Source organism: Ceratotherium simum, chromosome 17 (assembly GCF_057802395.1).
Source record: "Ceratotherium simum simum isolate JZ-2026a chromosome 17, ASM5780239v1, whole genome shotgun sequence".
Lineage (NCBI taxonomy): Eukaryota > Metazoa > Chordata > Mammalia > Perissodactyla > Rhinocerotidae > Ceratotherium > Ceratotherium simum.
In genome coordinates this window covers 31,778,569-31,800,576 of record NC_141916.1, presented here as the reverse complement: position 1 = coordinate 31,800,576, position 22,008 = coordinate 31,778,569, and the positions used below count along the sequence as shown (strand labels likewise).

Sequence of the window (22,008 nt, the reverse complement as noted above, 5' to 3'; positions counted from 1 at the left end):
CAACATTGCTCAAATTTTAAGTTATGTACTTTGCCAAGGGAATCAATGATAGAACCTATGTTTTAAATATAGCCATTTTTTCTTATCTAGTCACTTAAGTGGAAAATACATTGACTATTACAATAAGATAGCTAATATTTAACTTCTGATTGTCATTAAACAAATAAATCCAAAATCTAAAAAAACTGAAATCTAGTAAATACTCAAATGAGAAATTCAATAGAAGCTTTACAAGACAAAAATCAAGGAATCACCTAGAAAATGAAACAAAAAGAACAGACATGGAAGACAAGAGAGAAAAGGTAAGGAAATTAGAGACTCAGTCCTGGCCTAACATTCCACATAAGAACGAGGGAACAGAAAAATGGTATGGAGAAATTCATCAAGGAATCAATACAAGAAATTTCCCAAAATTGAAGGAAATAAGTTTCCAGATTCAAAGCTCAGAAAGTGAAAATTCAGAAAGTTCACATCAAGGCACATCACTATGAAATCTCAGAATATTACAGATAAAAAGAGATGATCCTAATTGTTACTAGCTTTAACTGTAACTATAGAAATTAACAACTGTCTGAATTATTAGAGCAAACATTTTTATATTAATATTTCAGTTACGTATAAAACCGAACTCCAAATTTTGGAGTTTTTAATTTATTTAGATTATTCACAGCTTTTATACCAAACTAACATAAAACATTGCCCAGTCTTACCAAGTGTTGGGTCATATCAACAGCAATGGAGGCTACTTCTTGACTGTATTCACATATCATCTTCTGGATCACATTAGTAACATCATCATTTTCTGTCTCTCTAACAATGTGCAACAGCTCCTGCATAATAGGCCTCACATGAGGCTTCATATATTCCTTAGCTAATGCAACAAAACAAACAAAATCGGTAAAAAATTCGCCAGTCACAAGTGGTAAAAGGAATTAACTTGGTCACAAAGTAAAGTGAAAGAGGGTAATATGTTCTACATACTTGCTCCGCGATGAATGAGTTACAAAACTGTACCAAAATAATCTTCACCAACGTATCAATTTTCCCATGAGTAATATAGGGATAATCAGTCCCGCACAAGAAAGAACTGTCCTGCCCAAATTGCCAATAGCCCCCACTGAGAAATCCTAATTGTACACATGCTCTGTCATCAGCATGACTTACAGAACATGAATATGATATCAGGATACAAGTATAAAAATTCATGTACATGAAAACTATGCCCAATACTGATGGTGCCCATTCTCTGCCCCAACCCATCTCTACCCACACTCCTCCCCACAAATCCTTATATAATATTCAGTCCTCCTGTTGAAATATTGTTGAATAGAGGAAAACTCAGTTCATCTACTTCATAAAGCTGAATTTCTTTTCAAAGGTTTATTTGAACTTTGAACACGATATTCTTCTAAACAATAAAATGAGATATCTGTGTTATCACTCACTAGAAATATGACTTGCTACTTTCACAACTAGCAGAATCATAGAATCCTAGAGTTGAAAGGAATCTTGAAGCCATCTAGTTCAACCCCTCTACGTTTAAGTATATGGAAACCTAGGCCTTGACAGATCATGTGCCTCGTCTAGGTTTTCATGGTAAGTTAGTAGCACAATCAGACTAAAACTCAGGTCTCATGATTCTCAGTCTACTCTAGCACCTAGCCATTATCAACTTGTTTCCTAATCTAAAATTTTTCTGGAAACCAGTCAATAGAAACTCCTAAAAAGGGCAAAAATAAACTCCTATAAAATTCTGAGGGGACAGGGCCGGCCCCATGGCTTAGCGGGTAAGTGTGCGCGCGCTCCGCTACTGGCGGCCTGGGTTCGGATCCCGGGCGCACACCAACGCACTGCTTCTCTGGCCATGCTGAGGCCGCGTCCCACATACAGCAACTAGAAGGATGTGCAACTATGACGTACAGCTATCTACTGGGGCTTTGGGGAGAAAAAAAATAAAGGAGGAGGATTGGCAATAGATGTTAGCTCAGAGCCGGTCTTCCTCAGCAAAAAGAGGAGGATTAGCACGGACGTTAGCTCAGGGCTGATCTTCCTCACAAAAAAAAAAAAAAATTCTGAAGGGACAAAAGCTCAGAAATCCAAACCATGAACCTTAAGACTTAGAAAATCATCCTTATTAGGGAAGGAAGTGAACAAAACTATTTGAGAAGACTGTGTCAAAAAATAAAATAAAATAAACCTTCTAAAAGGTATTTTTGGCTCTACCTTGTGTCTGGTTAGAAATTAATGACTGAAGAGCAAGGGCAGCTTCAACTTTGACAGGCATCTCCTTATCTTCAATCAGGCTCTTCTTTGCTAGCTCAACTGCATTTCTTAGATTGAGCTCATTGTGAAACTTCAAAGAACTGAACGTGTGAAGAACCCAACAGGACTATGAGAAAAAAGCAAGTAGGGAACTATTAGAATTACGGCATTCTGTAATAATGTCACACACATAAGCACTTCTTACTAAGTAAGATATCATTAATTCCACCAAGTACTATTTGTTTGGTTTTGGAGGACAGCATATTATCCTTAATTGCTAACTTCTGGATTTCCCAGTCTTTTTATAAAAAGAGGCAGTGTCACTACTTCTAAATTACCTATATACAATAACATTTTTCACAGGAAAAAGGAAATAGAGCCAAATTTAAGTGTCTCTGAAAAAAGAAATCCTGTTTATGCTTTTAATAAATATTGTGATTCATAACTAATTTATTATTTAGATGCAAAAGCTACCACAAACCAATGTTTGATATTCATTTGCTGGTCTTCACAGCAAACAAATGAAACATTCTTTTCCCTTACACTAACTGGCTTAGCAAACTTTCTTTTTTCACTCACATAAGGTACAAAGAATTTTAAACCCTGTATAGATTACCAAATTTTAAACTAGTAGACCACAGAACCATATTATTACTTTTTTTAATTCTCTTTGTGCATAAAACACAATCAATAGTAATTAATTTGAATTACTACAGACTTCTATTAAGAGAACTACAATTCATACAGCCTGTCAAAGATGGCAGCCTACCTATAAAAACACTTACATGCCCTCTGCATCTCTAATCTACATTTGCCCCAATATTTCTCCAGTGACTATTATCTTCTGTTTATAAAATACTTCAGAGGGTAAAAAGCATTGTTAACATACGTCATTTTTAGCAAGACTTATTTTTGTGTTGATGGTTATAAAGATAAATACTAGGCTCTTGAATTAAAGTTCTATTTTTATTTCTCCATAAAATATATTGATTCTAGAAGTAATATACACTTAAAACACAAATAAGTTTGCGTGGATTATTATTTTCTCCATTTTAATAAGGCATATCTACCTAATACACTGGAAATCATAATTAAGTTTTTAGCCAAACTAGAATTTCACGCTGTTTTGGACACTGAAAATTAATCACTTTATGAATTTACATTGTACCATTGCTGTAACATCATCCCTCTCACTGCATGTTTTGCATCTGCTAGGGGAAACTGAAAATAGCTGGAATTAAAATCCATAAATCCCTTTATTTACTAGTTTGTTCTTTATTCAGCTTATGTGACCATAAGGAACATTCCAATTGATTTCGTCTCAATTTGTGGTAAAAGGTCGATTTATCCCAAAACATTTAGTTCAATAATTATCTTACAAATGAAGATTTTAAGGTACATAATGGAAATACAGAAAACTTACTCTAGCTCGAAGATATCCCAGGTTAGACAATAATAATGGAAATACATGATTCTGCAGCAATAGCTCCATTTGGTCCTTGAATAAACTCTTCTGTTAGGAAATAGAAATTAAGTTTCAACTTAATGTCTTTTTCACAGGTAAAAATCACATCTAATAACGTATGTTTATTATGACTATCCCTTAATATACTTCTATTTACAATTTTGTAAAATTATATGACCTACATATTGCATGTTTTAAAACAAGACAGAAATAGTACCTTAAATATAATTTGGTACTGACTGATTTTTGTAGAAACAAATAACACTCAAGTCATTTTGTATCCTTTTTTTTACATAGCAACAATTTCACACTAAAAACCTAACGAATAAAAAACTTGAATTTTCTTTTTAATTAAAGACACAGGTGACAGAAAGAAGGATATTTACAGTCAACTCAATTATGCAGAAGCAGTCACCAGTTTTAAATTTAAATCCATAACTTTCATATTCTCTCATTTGCCTGTACTTCAGTTTTATTAAGTAAATTAAATTTTGAGTAGCTTAACCTTCAATAAAATATCAGCTAGGGAACCAATCACATGCAGGGCTCCATCTTTCTTCCTAGGGTCAAAGTTCGGGTCTGTTAGGATCTGATAACAGAATGCCATCATTTTTGGCAATACCTAAAGAAAGAAGAATCCATTTTAGTCTACATGAGTTTTCAATGCCCTACTGAAGTATTAAATATGATGTGCAAATTTTCAAAAATAAAGCCATTTTATTGTGTTTTATCAAGCAATTATAATTAAGAAAACAAAATAACCCTTTTCCCTTACTAGGACAGAAAAATATTGTTAAAGTGACAGATTATAACTAATAATATAATTTTTCAAATACTAGGGGTATACTAGAGTGTCAAATCAATGCAGGCTGCCTTTCAGTTTGGGATTTAAAAAGATAACTGTATACCTCTTTTCTTTTCTTTGCAGCAGTATATAAGAGCGTCTGGGCTGCTGTGGTGGGAGAAGCATAATCTTCAAAAATATCTAAGATTTTAAAAGATTAAACCATGTTAGTAGAAATACAATTACTTATTATAGATTTTAAACCTGATTGAGCACTATTCCAAAATCAAGAAATAAAACAGTCTACAATTACATTGGTTTACAGCATAAAAAAGCTAAGGATATATCATCAGTGCTCTCATGCACAGTAATATTTACCGAACTCTATAGGTTGTCCTTTTAAACAATCATACTAAAGAAAACAATACATATTAGGCTTATCTGTTTCACTGAGAACAGGAAAAATGCTTTATCTTTATCAAAAAAACAACAAAAATTTATTTAGTGCTTACTAGGTGCCAGGCACTGTTCTAGGCTCTGGGGATACAAAGATCAAACAAAAGGGTTCTCATGGAGCTCACGTGGTGAGAGAAAGAAACAGAGTACACACATACGTACATAACAGGTCAGGCTAAGAATAAATGTAACAACAGAGTAAAGAGACAGAGAGAGACAGAGCATGAGGTGCCAGTTTAAACAGGGGGTCAGGGAAAGCCTCTCCAATTCTCTGTTAAGGTAACATGTAAGCAAAAACTGAATGACTGAGGAAGAAAGCTCTACGTGGAAATCTAGCAATAAAGCTCTCCAAGTAGAGGAAAACGCAAGTGTAAAAGCCTTGAGGGACTGCAAGGACAGTGCTTGGCTCTGTCTACAGGTACGGTCAGCAGGTATTCAATGGGTATTTACTGAATATACATCTATTTAAAACATATCACCTAAGGTCATGAAAGTTTTCACAAATTTCAGAATAGGCAGTTTTATATAAGAATCTGAAAACTTGAAAAGTATCTGATATGTCCATATTTAAACATAAAAATAAAACCAAATCTGAGTCTTTGCCTCAAAATATAAAATGCAAATGTAACAATGCTAACAACTAACATTTATTGCATACTTTCTCTGTGCCAGGCACTATAATAAGATTTTACAAGCAACTAGTAACTAAATCAGTTAGTTCATGTGTATTATCCCACTTAATCCTCCCAACACTATCATCATTGCCTGTTTTATAGCTGAAAACATTGCATCTTGGAGGGGTTAAGTAACTTGTTCAGTCACACAACAAATAAGTGACCAACCCAGCATTCACACCCAATCTGCCTTAACACTAAAGCCCGAGCTCTCATAGTTTTTACCAAATCTAAAGACATTATTATTAATATCAGTCAACGCATTTAGGTAGGAATGTTTTGTTCATATAAATAACTGCAAGTGGTAAAAATACAAAAAGAAAACTAATACCATAATTGTTCTCCCCTATAGTCATCCAAAAGTAAAAGAGACATATCAAATAATAGGCTCTGCATTCTAGTCCACAGTAGGAAACAATTAAGGAAAAAGCACTTCAGTCAGTCTTGAGTTATCTATATTCTCTTTTAATCAATAAAACGTAAATTCTGTCACTCAATACTCACAGCTCTTAATTATTATATTTCTAAAAACTGAGACACTATCTTATTTGATATGAAGAATAACTGAAATAATGGTTGCTTTCTAAAAGCTAAACAGATACTCTGCACATTACAAATCACACAGGTATCATAGAAAAGCTAAACACTAAAAGAATGCCTTGAAGAAGACAGAAGATCGGCTAATCATTCTGCTCCTAGGAAAACAAAAGCACTAGGAAGAGAAATAATAGACCATGCATATGTGTAATGGTTTTCAAAAGGAAATGGTAGAATGGAGGGATAAAGCAGATGGTAAATATTGTTTCTCATTCATTTGCTTTTACTGTACTTTGTCTCCAAGAGAAGAGGCACTTCCTCACTTACTGAATCAAATAATACTCAACACACAGCACTATAAAAACAACATAGCCCAATAATCTAGCATCTATGCCAGCAGGCTTAACTCAAGTAACTCAAGTAGCTAGAGACAGCTGGCCTGACAAGGGGAAAGCACTGTGTTGTCACAGTACCTTCAGCATGCCTTGGGTAGTGCTAGTTTTATCAAGTATTTATTTCAACATTTACTGAAGGCAGACTAGAGCCATACACCAGTAGAGGAATGTAGAGGTGTAGAAGGGATGGAGAATGCAAAATAAAGCAAACAAATAAGATAAAGTCCCTGCTCTCAGATATCTCTAAGTTGTGGGCAAAACAGAGATACACAAATAACATTTTGCTACGTTAAGTGCCTGAATACTCCATGAAGCAATTAATTCAAACTGGGGATAGAAGGGAATGAACTCAGGCAACTTACACAGGGTTCAGCAGCTTCCAGGAAGATCCAAGCTAAACGGACCCCTGGAGACCTGGGCCATACATTGGGGCCCCTGTAGGGAATCTCATTCCTTTGTGGAATACTTAGTCCCTAGGATAACGAGGCAAACTAAATTGGGATCCTCCTAAAATATGCAGAAATCCAAAAGATCTCCCAGACTGAGAACAACCCAATCTACAAATGGGTATCCCAAAAGGCACAGAAAGGCATCATCAGGAAAAGTTATAGATGGCTCCATGACTGCTTCAGTGCCCGTAAGAGGGATGCATAAACTGGCTTTTCATCTCCCACACCCAAAAGCCTCAAGTCCATTGGTTCAACAGAACATCAAACTCTCGTGAGTTTCAGAGTTTATCATGCAAAGCAGAACTTTGAGAAGGTAACAAAGTAATAAAATCTGCATAAAAATAATAAATTTAGTTATATTACTTTACATATCCAGGAACTGATGAAGAATAAAATCATCTCAATTACCAAATTTCATCCTTATATACTCATATGGATCTTCCTGCCACAGCTCTTCATCCTCATCTTTGTAACACATCACAGAAAAAATCACATCTTCAGAGATATTCTAAGAAGAGAAAAAGCAAAACAAAACAACAAATGCATACAGGCTATTTAAATTTGGGGAATACCAATAATGTATTTACTGACAGCCTTTATGATGTTAGTTTTCCAAACTGTTATATTAATCTTTCTGTTAAGTTTGCACTGGCGAAGGTGAAAGTAGGAAAGCAAGAGCTGGGGGAGGGGTAGAGAATTAAACATGAGATTGTTTCAGCAACAACTGATTAAAGGTATAGGGAAAGAGATGAATGTAAATGCTATTCTTTGAAGCAACAGCAGGGATAATAAAGTTTTACTAACAAATATTACACATACCTTGATTCTTTAAGGAATAGAAATAAATATCAAGGCAAGGTTATATTTACTAATATATTTCTTATCGCGAACATTTTTACATTTCCATTTTGGTCCTAAATGTCAACATATCAACAATATGAAAATTTTCTTTTTCCGTTTTCAAAAATCTGGATTTCGGGGGAAAAGAAATCACATCTAATAGCCTCTTGGTACACTTTTATTAATGCTCTACTAAGACCTTTTGTGCTCTAACAATTACATATGTAAAAACAGGATCATCTCTTATTACCTATTCCAAATTAAATAGTTCTAAGAGAAAAAACTCAGCCTAAGGACCATGTGAAAATAAGGCCAAAGGCATCAAGTAGAGAAAAAAATGCTATCACAATTCACCCTTACTTTATAGGAACACAGTAAATAAAATGAAATCAGTGTCTTTATTAATTACAAAGAAATTATCACTATTTGATCAAGGGGATTAGGCAAACACTACAAGGTGTCCACAGAAAACAATGCAAAAGATATTGTATTTGTAAGACCTGTAATAAGATAACACTAAACAAATTCTATCCTGGATACCAGAGACAAAGTAAAAGAATTTATTTTCCTTTTTATATACCATCTTAGAGATACATAATTTAAGAATTCATAGTTCAAGAGGAAAAAAAAATTCAGTTCCTAACAACTTTCAATTACCCAAAACTATCCATATGCAAATAAGAATTTATTTAATGGCTCACAATTTTTCATTCTCAACTGTTCTTTAACACAATGCTGAATTCTACCTTTAAGTAAACAATTGATACAAAAACAGAAAACTTTAACTTCTGCTGTAGAGCTTAACAATCCAAAAAAAGAAATAAAAACCTTGTTTGCTCGTACCTACAAAAGAAAATGGTCATGTATCAGGTTTCATTTCCTGCAAAATAACATACGCTGGTGACTGTTTTCAAAATGCTATCACACAAAATACCTCATTTGATCCAGCAACCTTTGGATAAGAAAGGTGGAAAAATATTAGCTAACTTAGAGGAGAAACTGAAGCTAAATGAAATTACAAACAAGATCGACTGAATCTAAGTCTTCCAACTCATAAAACTTGAAGGCCTCACGCTTTTCAAATACTTAAATTTTCCAGCCCTTCATATCAGATATAAAACTGCACTCATTTGAAATTATTAATGGAAATAAAAATATATTGAACATAAAATACAGACACTTACTTTGTCTAGGAAACCTAAAGTAACAGAGAATAATTTTGGAGAGCTGCTCCCTGACACCAACCTGTATGTGTGGCTTCATCTGCTTCCAGGTCACAGAATGAACAATCCCTTGGTTGAGATAGTTGAATGCTTGCTGAAGAACACGGGGGGCTACATACTCTTTCTGTCTATATTGGTCTAAAATTTTCAGTAGTACCTATAGGAAAATAGGAAGAGAAAATATAGGAGAACATAAACAATTTTAAGGTTAAGGGGAGGGGCATTTTTAGGCATGACATAAAACCCAGAATCCACAGAGATAAAAATTAACATATTTTTAGGGAAATCAATATTTTGTGAGAAAGCTCATGGGCAGTTATCATTGTTGAATAGATTCATGTTATATTGAACTAAAGGGCGTCTCACTGTAATTTCTAGCTATTTGTCCTACTTCTAACTTATGGAACTACTCAGAATAAGTCTATACTCTATTCCACATACTGCTTTTCAAATAAATTATGATTCCTGTTAAAAAAATAACAACAGATTTGACTAAAGGAACATTGAAAACATCCATACAGCAAGAGATACCATAACAGATTTTAATATTTGATAAAGGTGCATTTCAAATTGGAAGAGAAATGATAAGTTACCCAAAAAATAGTATTGGGACAAATGTAAAGCCCTCTGAAAAAAAATTAGGTTGGCTCCCTAACTAAACTTCATACCAAAATAATTCCAGATGGGAAATATTTCAACAACAACAACAAAAAGGAAAGCATAGAATTCCTAGAAGAAAATGTGGAAGAATTTTATTTTACAATCTCAGACCACAGGAAGTCTTCATAAACATAACACAAAACTGAAAAGTTATTTTTTAAAAGATTGATTAAAAAAAAAAAGACTGGCTTATGCACCCCTATGTTCATCGCAGCATTATTCACTATAGCCAAGACATGGAAGCAACCCAAGCATCCCTCAACTGACGATTGGATAAAGAAGATGTGGTATATATATACCATGGAATACTACTCAGTCATAAAAAAGACAAAATCGTCCCATTTGCAACAACATGGATGGACCTGGCGGGTATTACGTTAAGCAAAATAAGCCAGAAAGAGAAAGACAAACACTGTGTGATTTCACTCATATGTGGAAGATAAACCAACACACAGACAGATAGAACTGTTTGGTGGTTACCAGGGGCAAGGTGGGGTGGGAGGTGGGCACAAGGGGTGGAGGAATGCATTTATATGGTGACTGACAAACAATAATGTATAACAAAAATTTCACAATTAAAAAAAAAGACTGTTTATAAGGAAGGAACCATGCCAAAGCGTCTGTGACTGGCCCAAGGACCCTCAGTCAGAGGCAGCACTATGACAAAGTCTAAGTCCCCCAATTCCTGGTCTCCAGAGCTCTTCACTACAGCAAGCTTATAACTGAACTGCTGAATAAATAAAAAGGGTTCTTTCAGAACACGTACAGAATTTATAAATTCAGAACATGAATTCAGTTCAAGTTATGTAAAATTCAGCTTTATAAAATTTGTCAGAAGTCCTACCAACACCTAGATGCCCCTTCTGCAATGAAGGCTAAAAATGGACGCCCTTGAACATGGCTCTTCCTAATCTGGTTACGGCTCATACAAAGTGGAGGCGGCGGGAGATGAGATACAACAGTAAGGGAGAAAACAGTTTTTGATTTAAAAAAAACTATTTTTAAATACTAGGAATATATACTTTGAATAACCGACCAAGGTACAAAAAAGTTTATGACATGGATGCAAAGGCATGAAATTTAAATGTGTGTGTTTGTACATAAACACACACCTTTACCTGATGCTGGAAAAACTCTACTGAACACACTTCAAGAGGGCATCAACTTTAGGATGCTTAATGGGCTTTCACAGCAGTGGAAAGAGCAGAAGACAGAAGTGACCAGCCTCCTGATTATCCTAGTAGCCACAGGGAATTGCTGAACAGCTAATATTATTCACTATTCACTAATTTTCCCTATAGATTGTCTCATGGGCCAACAAAATAATTTGTGAGAAAATTATAGCCATAGCTTTCCTAAATTGTTGCAAGGTACTATTTAGAAATGATAATCCATATGATACTAGACAAAATGATAATCCATAAAAGGAAGTATTCCATGTAAGATGACAGGTTTGAAGTATCTAACTTTATATCACTGACAATAAAGAAGACTAAGACGCATAAATTTATAAAAATTTAGAAACACCGTCTACATCATTAAAACCTTTTTACTATGTCTGATTAATCTTTGCTTCCTCAATACGGTCCTTACACAGCCAGTGCTCACTAGCTATTAAATTTTATTTGTTGAAATATAAACAAAAATATCATGATTCAAAAGGCAAGACAGATCAACCAATCTTCATACCTATTTGTCCATCATAGTTTTTACATATTAATATCAAGTTGGATTATATCTCAAGAACTCCTAGTTTTCACTGTATAGAATGGTTCCCAAACTTTCACAAAAATGTATAAGTTCTCAGCTGAAAGTCTTAGATTCTGAGCTCAACTCCTCTTAAAATAGATCAGTTCGTATTATATAAATCTTCTGATAGAAACGCTTAGAACAAAGAGGCGAGGCCCAAAGAAATAGAGGGTAAGAAACTCATAAGAGAGAGTTAATAGAAGAACCCAATCTAATAGCAGTGACTGCCACACCAGTATCGCAAACTTAAAAGGTTTGAGTCCAGCATCTAGGAGTCTGGAAGGGCACTTCTTGTGGTAGCTGCCCGAGGACATTTGGTTCTAAAACTGATGGAGCTGTGTTAGATTCCCAGAGCTGCCATTTCATCCCTATAAATATGCAACGTATTAATATGTTTGTAACCTAACTTTTAAAGGGATAGAAATGACTTAATAGCTTTCAGTAGTAACCATCCTTCTATTTCAAAAGTGTAGGTTTGGGCCGGCCCCGTGGCTTAGCAGTTAAGTGCGCGCGCTCCGCTGCTGGCGGCCCAGGTTCGGATCCCAGGCGCGCACCGACGCACCGCTTCTCCAGCCATGCTGAGGCCACGTCCCACACACAGCAACTACAAGGATGTGCAGCTATGACATACAACTATCTACTGGGGCTTTGGGGGAAATAAATAAATAAATAAAATTAAAAAAAAAAAAAAAACTGTAGGTTTATTACCTGCTGAATTCCCACTGCATAGGTTTTCAAAAAGAATTCAGAAAATTCAAAGTACTCTTTTGTGACATTTCCTGGGCTTCCATATCTTAAAATACAAAGAGAAAATGTTTAAATACTGTTAATTTTAAAAACAAAACATGCTCACTAGTTTAAATGCAGTCCCTTGTTGAAAGATCTATTCCATTTGTGCAGAAAATGAACACTTTCCCCTTTTTTCACAAGCCCCAAAATGAAATCATGGTGAGCTGTTCTTAGACTCTGGCCATACTTAAAATTTCAGACAGAAGCTTCCACCTACTTAACCAAGAGCTCCTAAGGGGCAAATATTACAAATAGAAATACGTTTTATCTGACATATTTTCTTTCCAATAAATGCTTCTCTAATTAAATCTGACTAACTTTCCTATGGATCTGAGTGGCCAAGCACCTTCCTGTACCATTCCTGGATAGTTCCAATGTGCTAAACAATGTCATTTCTCCTTTCTTTATAAAGAACAGAAAGATCCAGAGAGAACTGTCCACCCCATTATGATCTCAAAGTCAACGATCAGTTCAGCCTGCTTTAAAACAGAGAGCGACTTTTTGCCCTCTGTGGCTCTAAAGACAAATGATCATATACCATGCATCATCAAGGGACCTATCCAGTTTTATTATAACCAATACTGAGATACTGACCGTAAGATCCTGAATCTAATAAACAGAATTACCGCTCAAAGAGACGTGCCACAATGTGCAGTGCCCACTTCTTACACTTCCACCAGACTAGTTCTGGTCTGTCATCCTCATCAATTTGCAGAGTCTCCTAAGGGAACAAAAGCACCCAGATTAAATTCATGCATAATAAAAGGGTTTATGTGACTAACAAAGGCAGAATAAATCTTGATACAGATTAAGTAATACTAAATGTGAATTTAGAGTGCCATACACATGCAAATTCTTACTTACAAATTGCTAGGTAGGAATTAAATAAGCAAAGCAAATTCCAATGCTGTTGTTCACATTTATCTCCTATCTTTAAAAGTTCCAAATAAGCAGAAAACAAAATGCAAAACACCATATCCCTTGAGGAAACTCTCTGGGATGACAGAAAAGTTCTATGTCTTGATTTGAGTGATAGTCATACAAACGTATGTTCATCAAAATTCACTGAACTGTTCACTAAGTTCTGTGCATTTATGTACATAAATTAAACCTCAACATATTTTGTCCCAAGACATGGACAGAGGAAAGAATACTGCACACATTTGGAGACAAGCTTAAATTCTAAAATATTTGATATATTTTAATTTAGCTAATTTGATTAGTTATTTGAGTTAATTTGACAGATGAAATATAGTATCATTGTTACTGCAGATAAAAATGAGACACCACCTTTCACCTATCAAACTGGCAAACTTAGAATTTAATGTAACAGACATTTTCAGTCACTGCTTATTAAAGTATAAGCCAGGGCACTGTTTCTGGAGAACACTCTGCAAGAACTGTCAAAGCCTTAAGCACTGCTAGGAGTTTATCCAAAGAAAATAATCATGCATGTGCATAAAAATTTAACTACATCCTCATAGTTTAAAACACTAAAAAACTAAAACAACCTGAACATTCAGCAAATAAAGCATTCAACAAAAATGACAGTATAAAAAACATTCATAATCATAGGGCCGGCCAGGTGGCGCAGCAGTTAAGCGAGCGCACTCTGCTTCGGCGGCCTGGGGTTCACAGGTTCGGATCCCGGGTGCGCAATGACACACCACCTGTCAAGCCATGCGTACTGTGGCGGCTTCTCATATAAAGTAGAGGAAGATAGACATGGATGTTAGCCCAGGGCTAATCTTCCTCAGCAAAAAAAGAGAGGAGGGTTGGCATCGGATGTTAGCTCAGGGTTGATCTTCCTCACAAAAGGTCATAATCATAAAAAATATTTATAATAGATTTTAAGTGAAAAATGAATTTCAAAACAGTACCTACCCATACCATTTTTATCAATGAAATACAGCTGTATATTGATGCAGAGAAAAAAAGACTAGAGGAATAAATATCAAGTTTTAAAAATGGTTTTGAGCATTTTTAGTAGCATTAAATATAGTTATTATTTTATTAATTTTGCTTATCTGAACTTTCTAAAAAATGAGTATGTATCATCAATTATTTTTATTACAGAGTAATTTTTTTTCCCAAATAGCAGGCTGGGATAATAAATCAGTCTACCACAAATATTCCAAATACAAGTTGTCCCCATTTCCCCAAAGAACAGAAGCCCCTTCTTACAGGAGGAACAGTCCTGTCAATAATGGTTCGGAAGATCTCCATCCATGCTGTCATGGTTTGGTTATTCACCAGCTGAAGAGGCAATGCATACTGAAAGCAAAAGAACAACAACATCAAACAATAATTCCTCCCCTCCAAAAAAATCAGAATGTTATCTATATTGGAAGGTTGAAATATATGCAACGGCTAACATTTGACCATGCAAACAGTAATTTCAAATGGTTCAACTTAAAATAGATCTATAAGCCTATGTATGTAAATCAAATTTTTAAAATCTAGAAGTATACATCACATGAATTATGTCTCCAGGCTACTTTTTTAAAATCAAAAAAAAATTTAATACAGATAAAAAATAAAATAAGGTCACTTTTATTCATCATGAGATTCCAGATAAGTGATTTTTTACCATTTACCCGTGTGTGTGAAACTTTTTATTTTTCCAGCTTTATTGAGATATAACTGACATATAACATTGTATAAGTGTAAGGTGTACAACGTGATAATTTGATACACATATATATCACAAAATGATTACCACAATAAGGTTAGGTAACACCTTCATTACCTCACATAATTCCCTTTTTTTGTGGTGAGAACTCATTTTAACCACTTTAATGAAAATATTTACCTCATGAAACATTTTTGCTATTACTTCCCTCTACACTGTAGCATAACACCACAGTCCACTGTGTCACACAGTGTGCGTCCCCCCGCTACACTGTGAGCTACCGGAGATGAGGCATAGCGCCTCTGAATCCATACAGTCCAAACCCTGCTACATGCTAAGGACATGACGATGAGTAAGAGACATAGTCTCTGTCTTCACAAAGCTTACACTCTAGTTAGGGAAAAACACACATTTAAACAGGAATTACAATATGGTGTGATACACAGTACAGATAAAAGCAATACAGTATGGATAGAGGGGCACGAGAGGACCACCTAATGCACCTGGTAGTATCAGGGACAACTTCCAGGAAGAAGTGATATGCCAGCCGAGACCTGGAGAAAGAGCACAAACTGACCAGGGCATCACGGGGAAGAAGAGTGCTCCGGGCAGAAATACAGCACTTTAAAGGCGCAGAAGTGAGAAAGAGCACGACCTGGTCACGATGCTGAAAGAATTTCCCTATGGCTGGAGTGTGAAGCACAAAGCTAAGAAGGATAAAGCATGAGGTGGGGAGACGAGGGTCTTATAGGCCCTGTGAAGAAGGTCACACTTTATTCTGAGGGCACTGGAGCCTCGTTTGGGCTTGAGATAGGGAACAGAGAAGGAGCAGACTCACGGTTGGGGGAGAGTGATGCTGAGTTCACTTTTGGACAAATTGAGTTCCTAAGTATGTATGGAATATTCAAGTGCCCTGGACACAATAAATATTTAACAAATGCTTTGTAGACAAAATCAATTAAATTGTATCATACTTCTTAAAACAAATTTTTCTGCCTCTTCCCAAATTGTCCAACAATCACTTTTCACTTATATTATCACTATAATTGTGCCTCTTAAAACTCTCTAAATTTTTGCTTCCAGGATTCTCAGCTGGAGAATATTACTATAGTAGCATATAATAGATTACCAAAATGGTTAAAAATGTTGAGATTTTTCATTGGATTTTTTAGGTTTTTGACATGTACATGTTGAGAGAAAAAATTTCAGATTTTGCCCTCTTAGTTAACCAAGTAGAAGTAGAGGCTTTGGGGAAATTATTTCATTAGCCTCTGTCTTACTTCCTGATTCCTGGCTAAGCTTCTCCGAATGGGAAAGGGAAGTCTAGCCTCTGAGTAAACGAGATATTACATTCTCTAATGGCAAAACATCTCACTGAATAAAAAATGTTTGCCTCAGAGTCAAGTGATTCTCCTGAGGAAGATTTCTGAACAGTGCTTTAATAAAAAAACAAAAGCACCATAAATCTTCCTTCCTTATTACTTTAAAAAAAAAAAAAAAGAGGGTGAGGGAATATATTTTCTTAGTATCCTAATTTCTTCCCTCTTAGATGTGCCACCTTCTCCTTTCCTTCTCCCCCAAAAGAGCGGAGCTGAAAAAAAAAATCTGCCTCAGACTGTCTCTATTAAAAGTTTAAAAGACGAAGCTAAAAATATAAATCTTTATTAAAGTTAAATATTCTGAAACAGTACAAAAGTACTTAAGTCAGATATGAAGCCAAGAACAAAACCAAACTCTCTTGGCTCTTCAGCTTGATAAAACTAGCCTCTTGCCATGACTAATTTAACTAGAAAGCATGTAATAGAGCTTTAATTCATTCGTCATGAAACAGTTTAGACCAATGACAATTATTCTTTCTCCATGCAGATCTAAATAATTTACCCAAGTCTTGTAAGGATTAAATTTTAAATACTTTTATATTTAAAACATTCCCTAACTTCTCTAATTATTTTTTAGGTTCGTATATTAATTTTCTTTATAGCTTTCAGATAAGAAAAAAGAAGTCGTTTAAATGAACAAAAATGAGGCACTAAATCTTCTGTATTAGCTTTAAACTGGGTCAAATGCGAAGAAACTACCATCAGTATGATTTCCCAATAAGAGAGGGACTCTTCTTTTCCTTCCTCTTCTCCTGTAATCCTAACTAATTTACAGGCAGAATGCTATGGACAGATTAGTCAAGTAAGCAGGTTTTAGGGCAGTTAACTACCCTGCCAGCACTTCAGACCCTGGAGTGAAAGGCATATGGACATTGAATCTCAGCTCTGCCACTCAGATAACCTTGGACAATTAAGTTAATTTCTGTGAGCCTGTTCCCTCATAAGAATTTTTTTTTAGGAAGCATGTGAGAATATATAACAATTTTTAATAATAACTGACACTTACTGAGCACTTTCTATGCGTCAAGCAGAAACACAAGGCACCATATTTGTCTCCTGCAATAGAAACTTACCTGAACGAGTGCATAAAAGATTTTCAGAATCTGTTTCTGTAGTAATACAGAATAATGTGAGGAATCAGGAAGGAGCTGCATGATTTGCTGCTGAATACGAGGCAGAAATATTTGCATTGCTGCTATAAGAGGTTCTCTTTCCTCTGCTTTCTTATATCTACATGAGCAAAGACAAAAAGAGAGAAAAATAATTTCTCCCCCACAAAAGAGAGATCATCAATGAATGAAAAAATATATTTTTTTAAATTATATAAAGCTAACAAAACAAAAATACTCCAAACATTGGCTTACATTTTGTTTGGATTGTTAGAATAAACTTGGAAGGAACTTGGAAAAAGCACATCCCTGTTTTAGGCAGAATACCTATAATCTTTCTAGAAGAGTTAGACTGGTTTAAAAGAATCCAAGATGGTTTTGCAACTTTCCTACATGAATTTTTCTAGTACTTAAATTAATTTTCATCATACCACAATTCTTCCTATAAAATACAAGTTGATATGCCAGTTTAAATAGACATTCCTATTACAGAACAAATAACGTGGGGAAAAAATATTTCCTCTCCTACTATCCTAAATTGAGAAGTTCAAATAGTTTACAAAGTTAGGTGCTCTTAGATCATTTTAACAGGTATAAATCTACAGTATTCTCTAAAAATTCTAAAGAGTATGAACTAACTAGTTTTTTAAAAGGAAAACTACAGGACTTTGCATGCAGGAGTAGTAATCCTCTCAGAAACCAGAAAGCAATGCTATTAAATGCAACACTAGCACCCTCGCCTCCCAAGCAATGTTTATGGAAAAGAAAGTCATTAGCAAAGAAACTAATATTTTCTATCTTGCATCCAAAAAGGTAAATATTTGCTTTACTTAATAATGTGCTCACTTGAAGACAAATGTTAAGGTACCTCTATATCAGTTTCCAAGGAAAGCTGTTAATAAATGGTCCTCTGAAACTAACAAATAAGTTTGAGAAGCACTGCATATCATATCACTGCCTTAGAGATTAGCAAATTAAACATTAAAGGTTCTTTGAATAACTGCAATAAATAAACATGTTTAACTGTGTGTAACCCAACATTTCCCAAACTAACCTGATTCTGCAGAACACCCATAGGAGACCCCTCTATGCAATTTAATTCTTTGGAAGTAACACAAGTCTGGTATCTTCAGCCAATAGAAATCAACTTACTCATATGTCTTCACCAGTTGATACAGACATAATAAACTGCCAAGCCAGCTTCCACTGCTCTGTGACTGCAAGTAATAGTCTATCTTGTCGACTACCGCCGGCCAGTGACCAGGGAAATCGTATTTAATGATGGCACGGAGACACATTGTTAACTGGACTCTATACGGTGGGGGGAAAAAGTTCAAAATCTAAGTCGTTATAAGTATCAGGTTTCAAAGACCTCTCATATTTCACAGAAAAGCACTCTAACTCCTATTTACCTACATTATATTGTTATTTATCTGGGGTGGGGGTAAAAAGAGCAGTCCTATAAAGGAAAAACTCCTCAGTAGCTCAACTCATTGAAAATAAACAGAATGGAGGATTTCCCAAAATGAATGACACCTTTCAAATGGTCTTATCCTAAATACAGCTTTGTAAAAACAATGAGTTTAAAAATAAATTCATAAAAAATTTTCAAAAAAAGAGAATGAATCCACCTCAGCTTGGCAAAATTTCCCAGCTTGTTATATTTTGTATTTTGGTTATAATATCCTAAAAAGAAAACAAAACAAAAAAAGTATTGTATCATATCAACTGGAAAAACTTAGCCTAAAAATGGTCAAAGAAAGTAAAACAGAGGCCTGCATAATGGTGGGAAAGGTCTCTGTGAGCCAAAACCTTGAACCATCCATTATCAGTTAACAGCCAACAGGATGTGTTGCACTTATCAAAACTTTCTGAGGGGCCAACCCAGTGGCGTAGTGGTTAAGTTCGTGCACTCTGCTTTGGCAGCCCAGGATTCACAGGTTCAGATCCTGGGCGCAGATCTGCATACCACTTATCAAGCCATGCTGTGGCAGGCATCCCACATATAAAGTAGAGGAAGATGGGCATGGATGTTAGCCCAGGGCCAGTCTTCCTCAGCAAAAAGAGGAGGAATGGCAATGGATGTTAGCTCAGGGCTAATCTTCCCCACCAAAAAAAAAAAAAAAAAAACACCTTCCTGAGATACTAGTTTTTGTACTTTGAGTATAAGAAACAAGCATTAGCTAGCAATTCCTGAAGAGGAAAGTTAAGAGCTATTTCCAAAGAAATAAAGAAAAAAGCAACAGGAAAGACATAAAACAGAAAAAAAGAAATCCCTTTAATAAAACCACAAAGCTAAGCGATAAAAGATATGATGTCATACTCTTAGGTCAGTAATCATTTCCTCAATGTGATACCAACTATAATTGGCATTAAAAAGAAAACGAGAGAAAAAATTTCTCTTCTACAAACTATCAATATGTCCTCACATGGTCATTTGCAAATGGTTAGAAAGTGATCCTGGGGCCCGCCCCACGGCTTAGCGGTTAAGTGTGCATGCCCCGCTACTGGCGGCCCGGGTTCGGATCCCGCGCACGCACTGACACACGGCTTCTCCGGCCATGCTGAGGTGGCTCCCACATACAGCAACTAGAAGGATGTGCAACTATGACATACAACTATCTACTGGGGCTTTGGGGGAAAAAAAGGAGGAGGATCGGCAGTAGATGTTAGCTCAGGGCCGATCTTCCTCAGCAAAAAGAGGAGGATTAGCACGGATGTTAGCTCAGGGCTGATCTTCCTCACCAAAAAAAAAAAAAAAAAAGAAAGAAAGTGATCCTGGCTAAATTAGGACTCCATAGTGCCAAAAAAGCATGTGTTCAGTTGAACAGCCAATAACTTGAATTCACTGAAATGAAACAAACAAAATAATGCTTTTCCTTACGTTACCAAAACTATTTGAAAAATTTCCTTCACAATACTTTTAAATAAACTTCAAAAATATTTCTTCAAGTGTGATTACAATCAAGCCTTCAGTACCTAAAAGAAGCAAAGCCACAAAGAATTATCTCATAATAAAGATAAAGGTCTGCTCTTGGGCTACCAGCCGCTGTTCCTAAACAACAAATAGGTCATATTTGTGTGCAATAAAACTGAAAATTTTCATTTTTTTAAATTACATCTTCAGGTTGACCCTCTCAATCCTTTCTCATTCCAAGCCAAGCAAAGAATGGCTATGAACAGCCATCCTTTCATATATTACTGTGTAGAAGCATTTCAAGATTCAGAGAGATCTGAAAACGTAAAGATTTTGACAAGAAATGGATACATAATGGTACCATAGAGGAGCCAGTGCAAGGGTGGCATTTGGGCAACTGATGCTAATAATGGTGATTTTTCTTTAACCAGTACACATATTTTCTCCTCTTAACTAACAAAATAACTGCACAAAGACGAGTTCAATGTTTGTTCTCCTTCCTCACCATTCCCCTCATACTTCCTTCCTTTTCTACTGCTTACGTCATAATGTACATTAGACGCTCAGAGATAGTTATATCTAATCTCTTGACATTAAACAATTTCATTCCCCTATCTCAGTTTCTATTTCCCTCCTCCATTTTCAAAAAAGAACCTAATGCTAGCTCATGCTGAAAAGAATTTGTTTCTCCTATTTTAAGACTGCAAAACTTGTGTGACTCTACAGCTGCACTGTCCAATTGGGGCAGCCACTAGCTACAGGGGCACACTTTAAATCAATCAACATTAAATTAAAAGTTCAGTTCCTCAGTTACACTAAACACATTTCGAGTACTCAATAGCCATCCATGCCACATGGCTAAATATTAGACAGTGTGGCTACAGAAGATGGCCATCACTGCAGAAAGCTCTTCTGGACAGTCCTGCTCTGTAGCACCTAACCTGCATTTGGAAACCAGGAGACAATTCTTCTAGTTTATACCTACTCTATCCTATCTTCTCCAAAGGAAAAGATACTCAGTTCATAAAAATGAATAAAAAGATGGATAAAGTGTTCAAGAAAAGTGGTAGGTTAGAACTCCCAGAAGTCAATTTCCCTGTATCAAGGAAAAGAAAAGCAAACAGTAAAAAGTCAAGAGATCATAACTAAGAACATAGGTTACTTACATAGCAGGGATTTATACAATTTTAGTTAAGCATGATTTTTGCCTTAACTCTTTCTGTGGCAACATATGGCCACTAAATCTTTTCCAAAATATTTTGAGGCAAAGACAAATAAGCAAAACAATATTCTTTGAGTGCTCATCTTCATTACTTTACCTCTTTAAAAAAGCGAACTTGAAGCTGATGATTAAATCCAGCCTCCCCCATCCACATATTTTGTGCTTCCTACCAGTCACATAGATATAGTATAATGTACCTCACTAGATCTGGAGACCGAATTATTCCTTCCACAATGTTATCACGTATTTGCTGGCGATCGTTTTCATGAATGTTGAATGGAAATATTGCTTCTCCCGGTGGAGGTTCTCTGTCCGGCCAGTACTGTGTCACCATGTTCTTCAAGTAAATGGCAGCTAAGTTAGAGAAACAAATGCTAATGAAGCAGTATGGAAAAGGTGGCTTTAATTCAGCTTTAAAGAGCATGAAAGGCTAAGCCCTTCAATGCTAACATGACACCCAGCAAAA

The 22,008-nt window shown here is 35.5% G+C and overlaps 1 protein-coding gene across 1 annotated transcript in view; it reads right to left on the bottom strand.

Annotated features, from left to right (window-relative positions):
• Positions 1 to 22,008, bottom strand: part of IPO8 (importin 8) — a 72,818-nt gene that overhangs the window by 39,729 nt on the left and 11,081 nt on the right. Inside the window, exons 3-15 of the mRNA XM_004441173.3 lie at positions 21,740 to 21,896; positions 18,556 to 18,714; positions 17,368 to 17,524; positions 14,468 to 14,557; positions 12,910 to 13,004; positions 12,203 to 12,287; positions 9,108 to 9,242; positions 7,431 to 7,530; positions 4,636 to 4,712; positions 4,233 to 4,349; positions 3,686 to 3,775; positions 2,224 to 2,389; positions 711 to 871 (exon numbers count right to left, since the gene is read on the bottom strand). Of these exons, the coding sequence (XP_004441230.2) occupies positions 711 to 871; positions 2,224 to 2,389; positions 3,686 to 3,775; positions 4,233 to 4,349; positions 4,636 to 4,712; positions 7,431 to 7,530; positions 9,108 to 9,242; positions 12,203 to 12,287; positions 12,910 to 13,004; positions 14,468 to 14,557; positions 17,368 to 17,524; positions 18,556 to 18,714; positions 21,740 to 21,896 (1,589 nt within the window). The remainder of the gene's footprint in view (positions 1 to 710; positions 872 to 2,223; positions 2,390 to 3,685; positions 3,776 to 4,232; positions 4,350 to 4,635; positions 4,713 to 7,430; positions 7,531 to 9,107; positions 9,243 to 12,202; positions 12,288 to 12,909; positions 13,005 to 14,467; positions 14,558 to 17,367; positions 17,525 to 18,555; positions 18,715 to 21,739; positions 21,897 to 22,008) is intronic.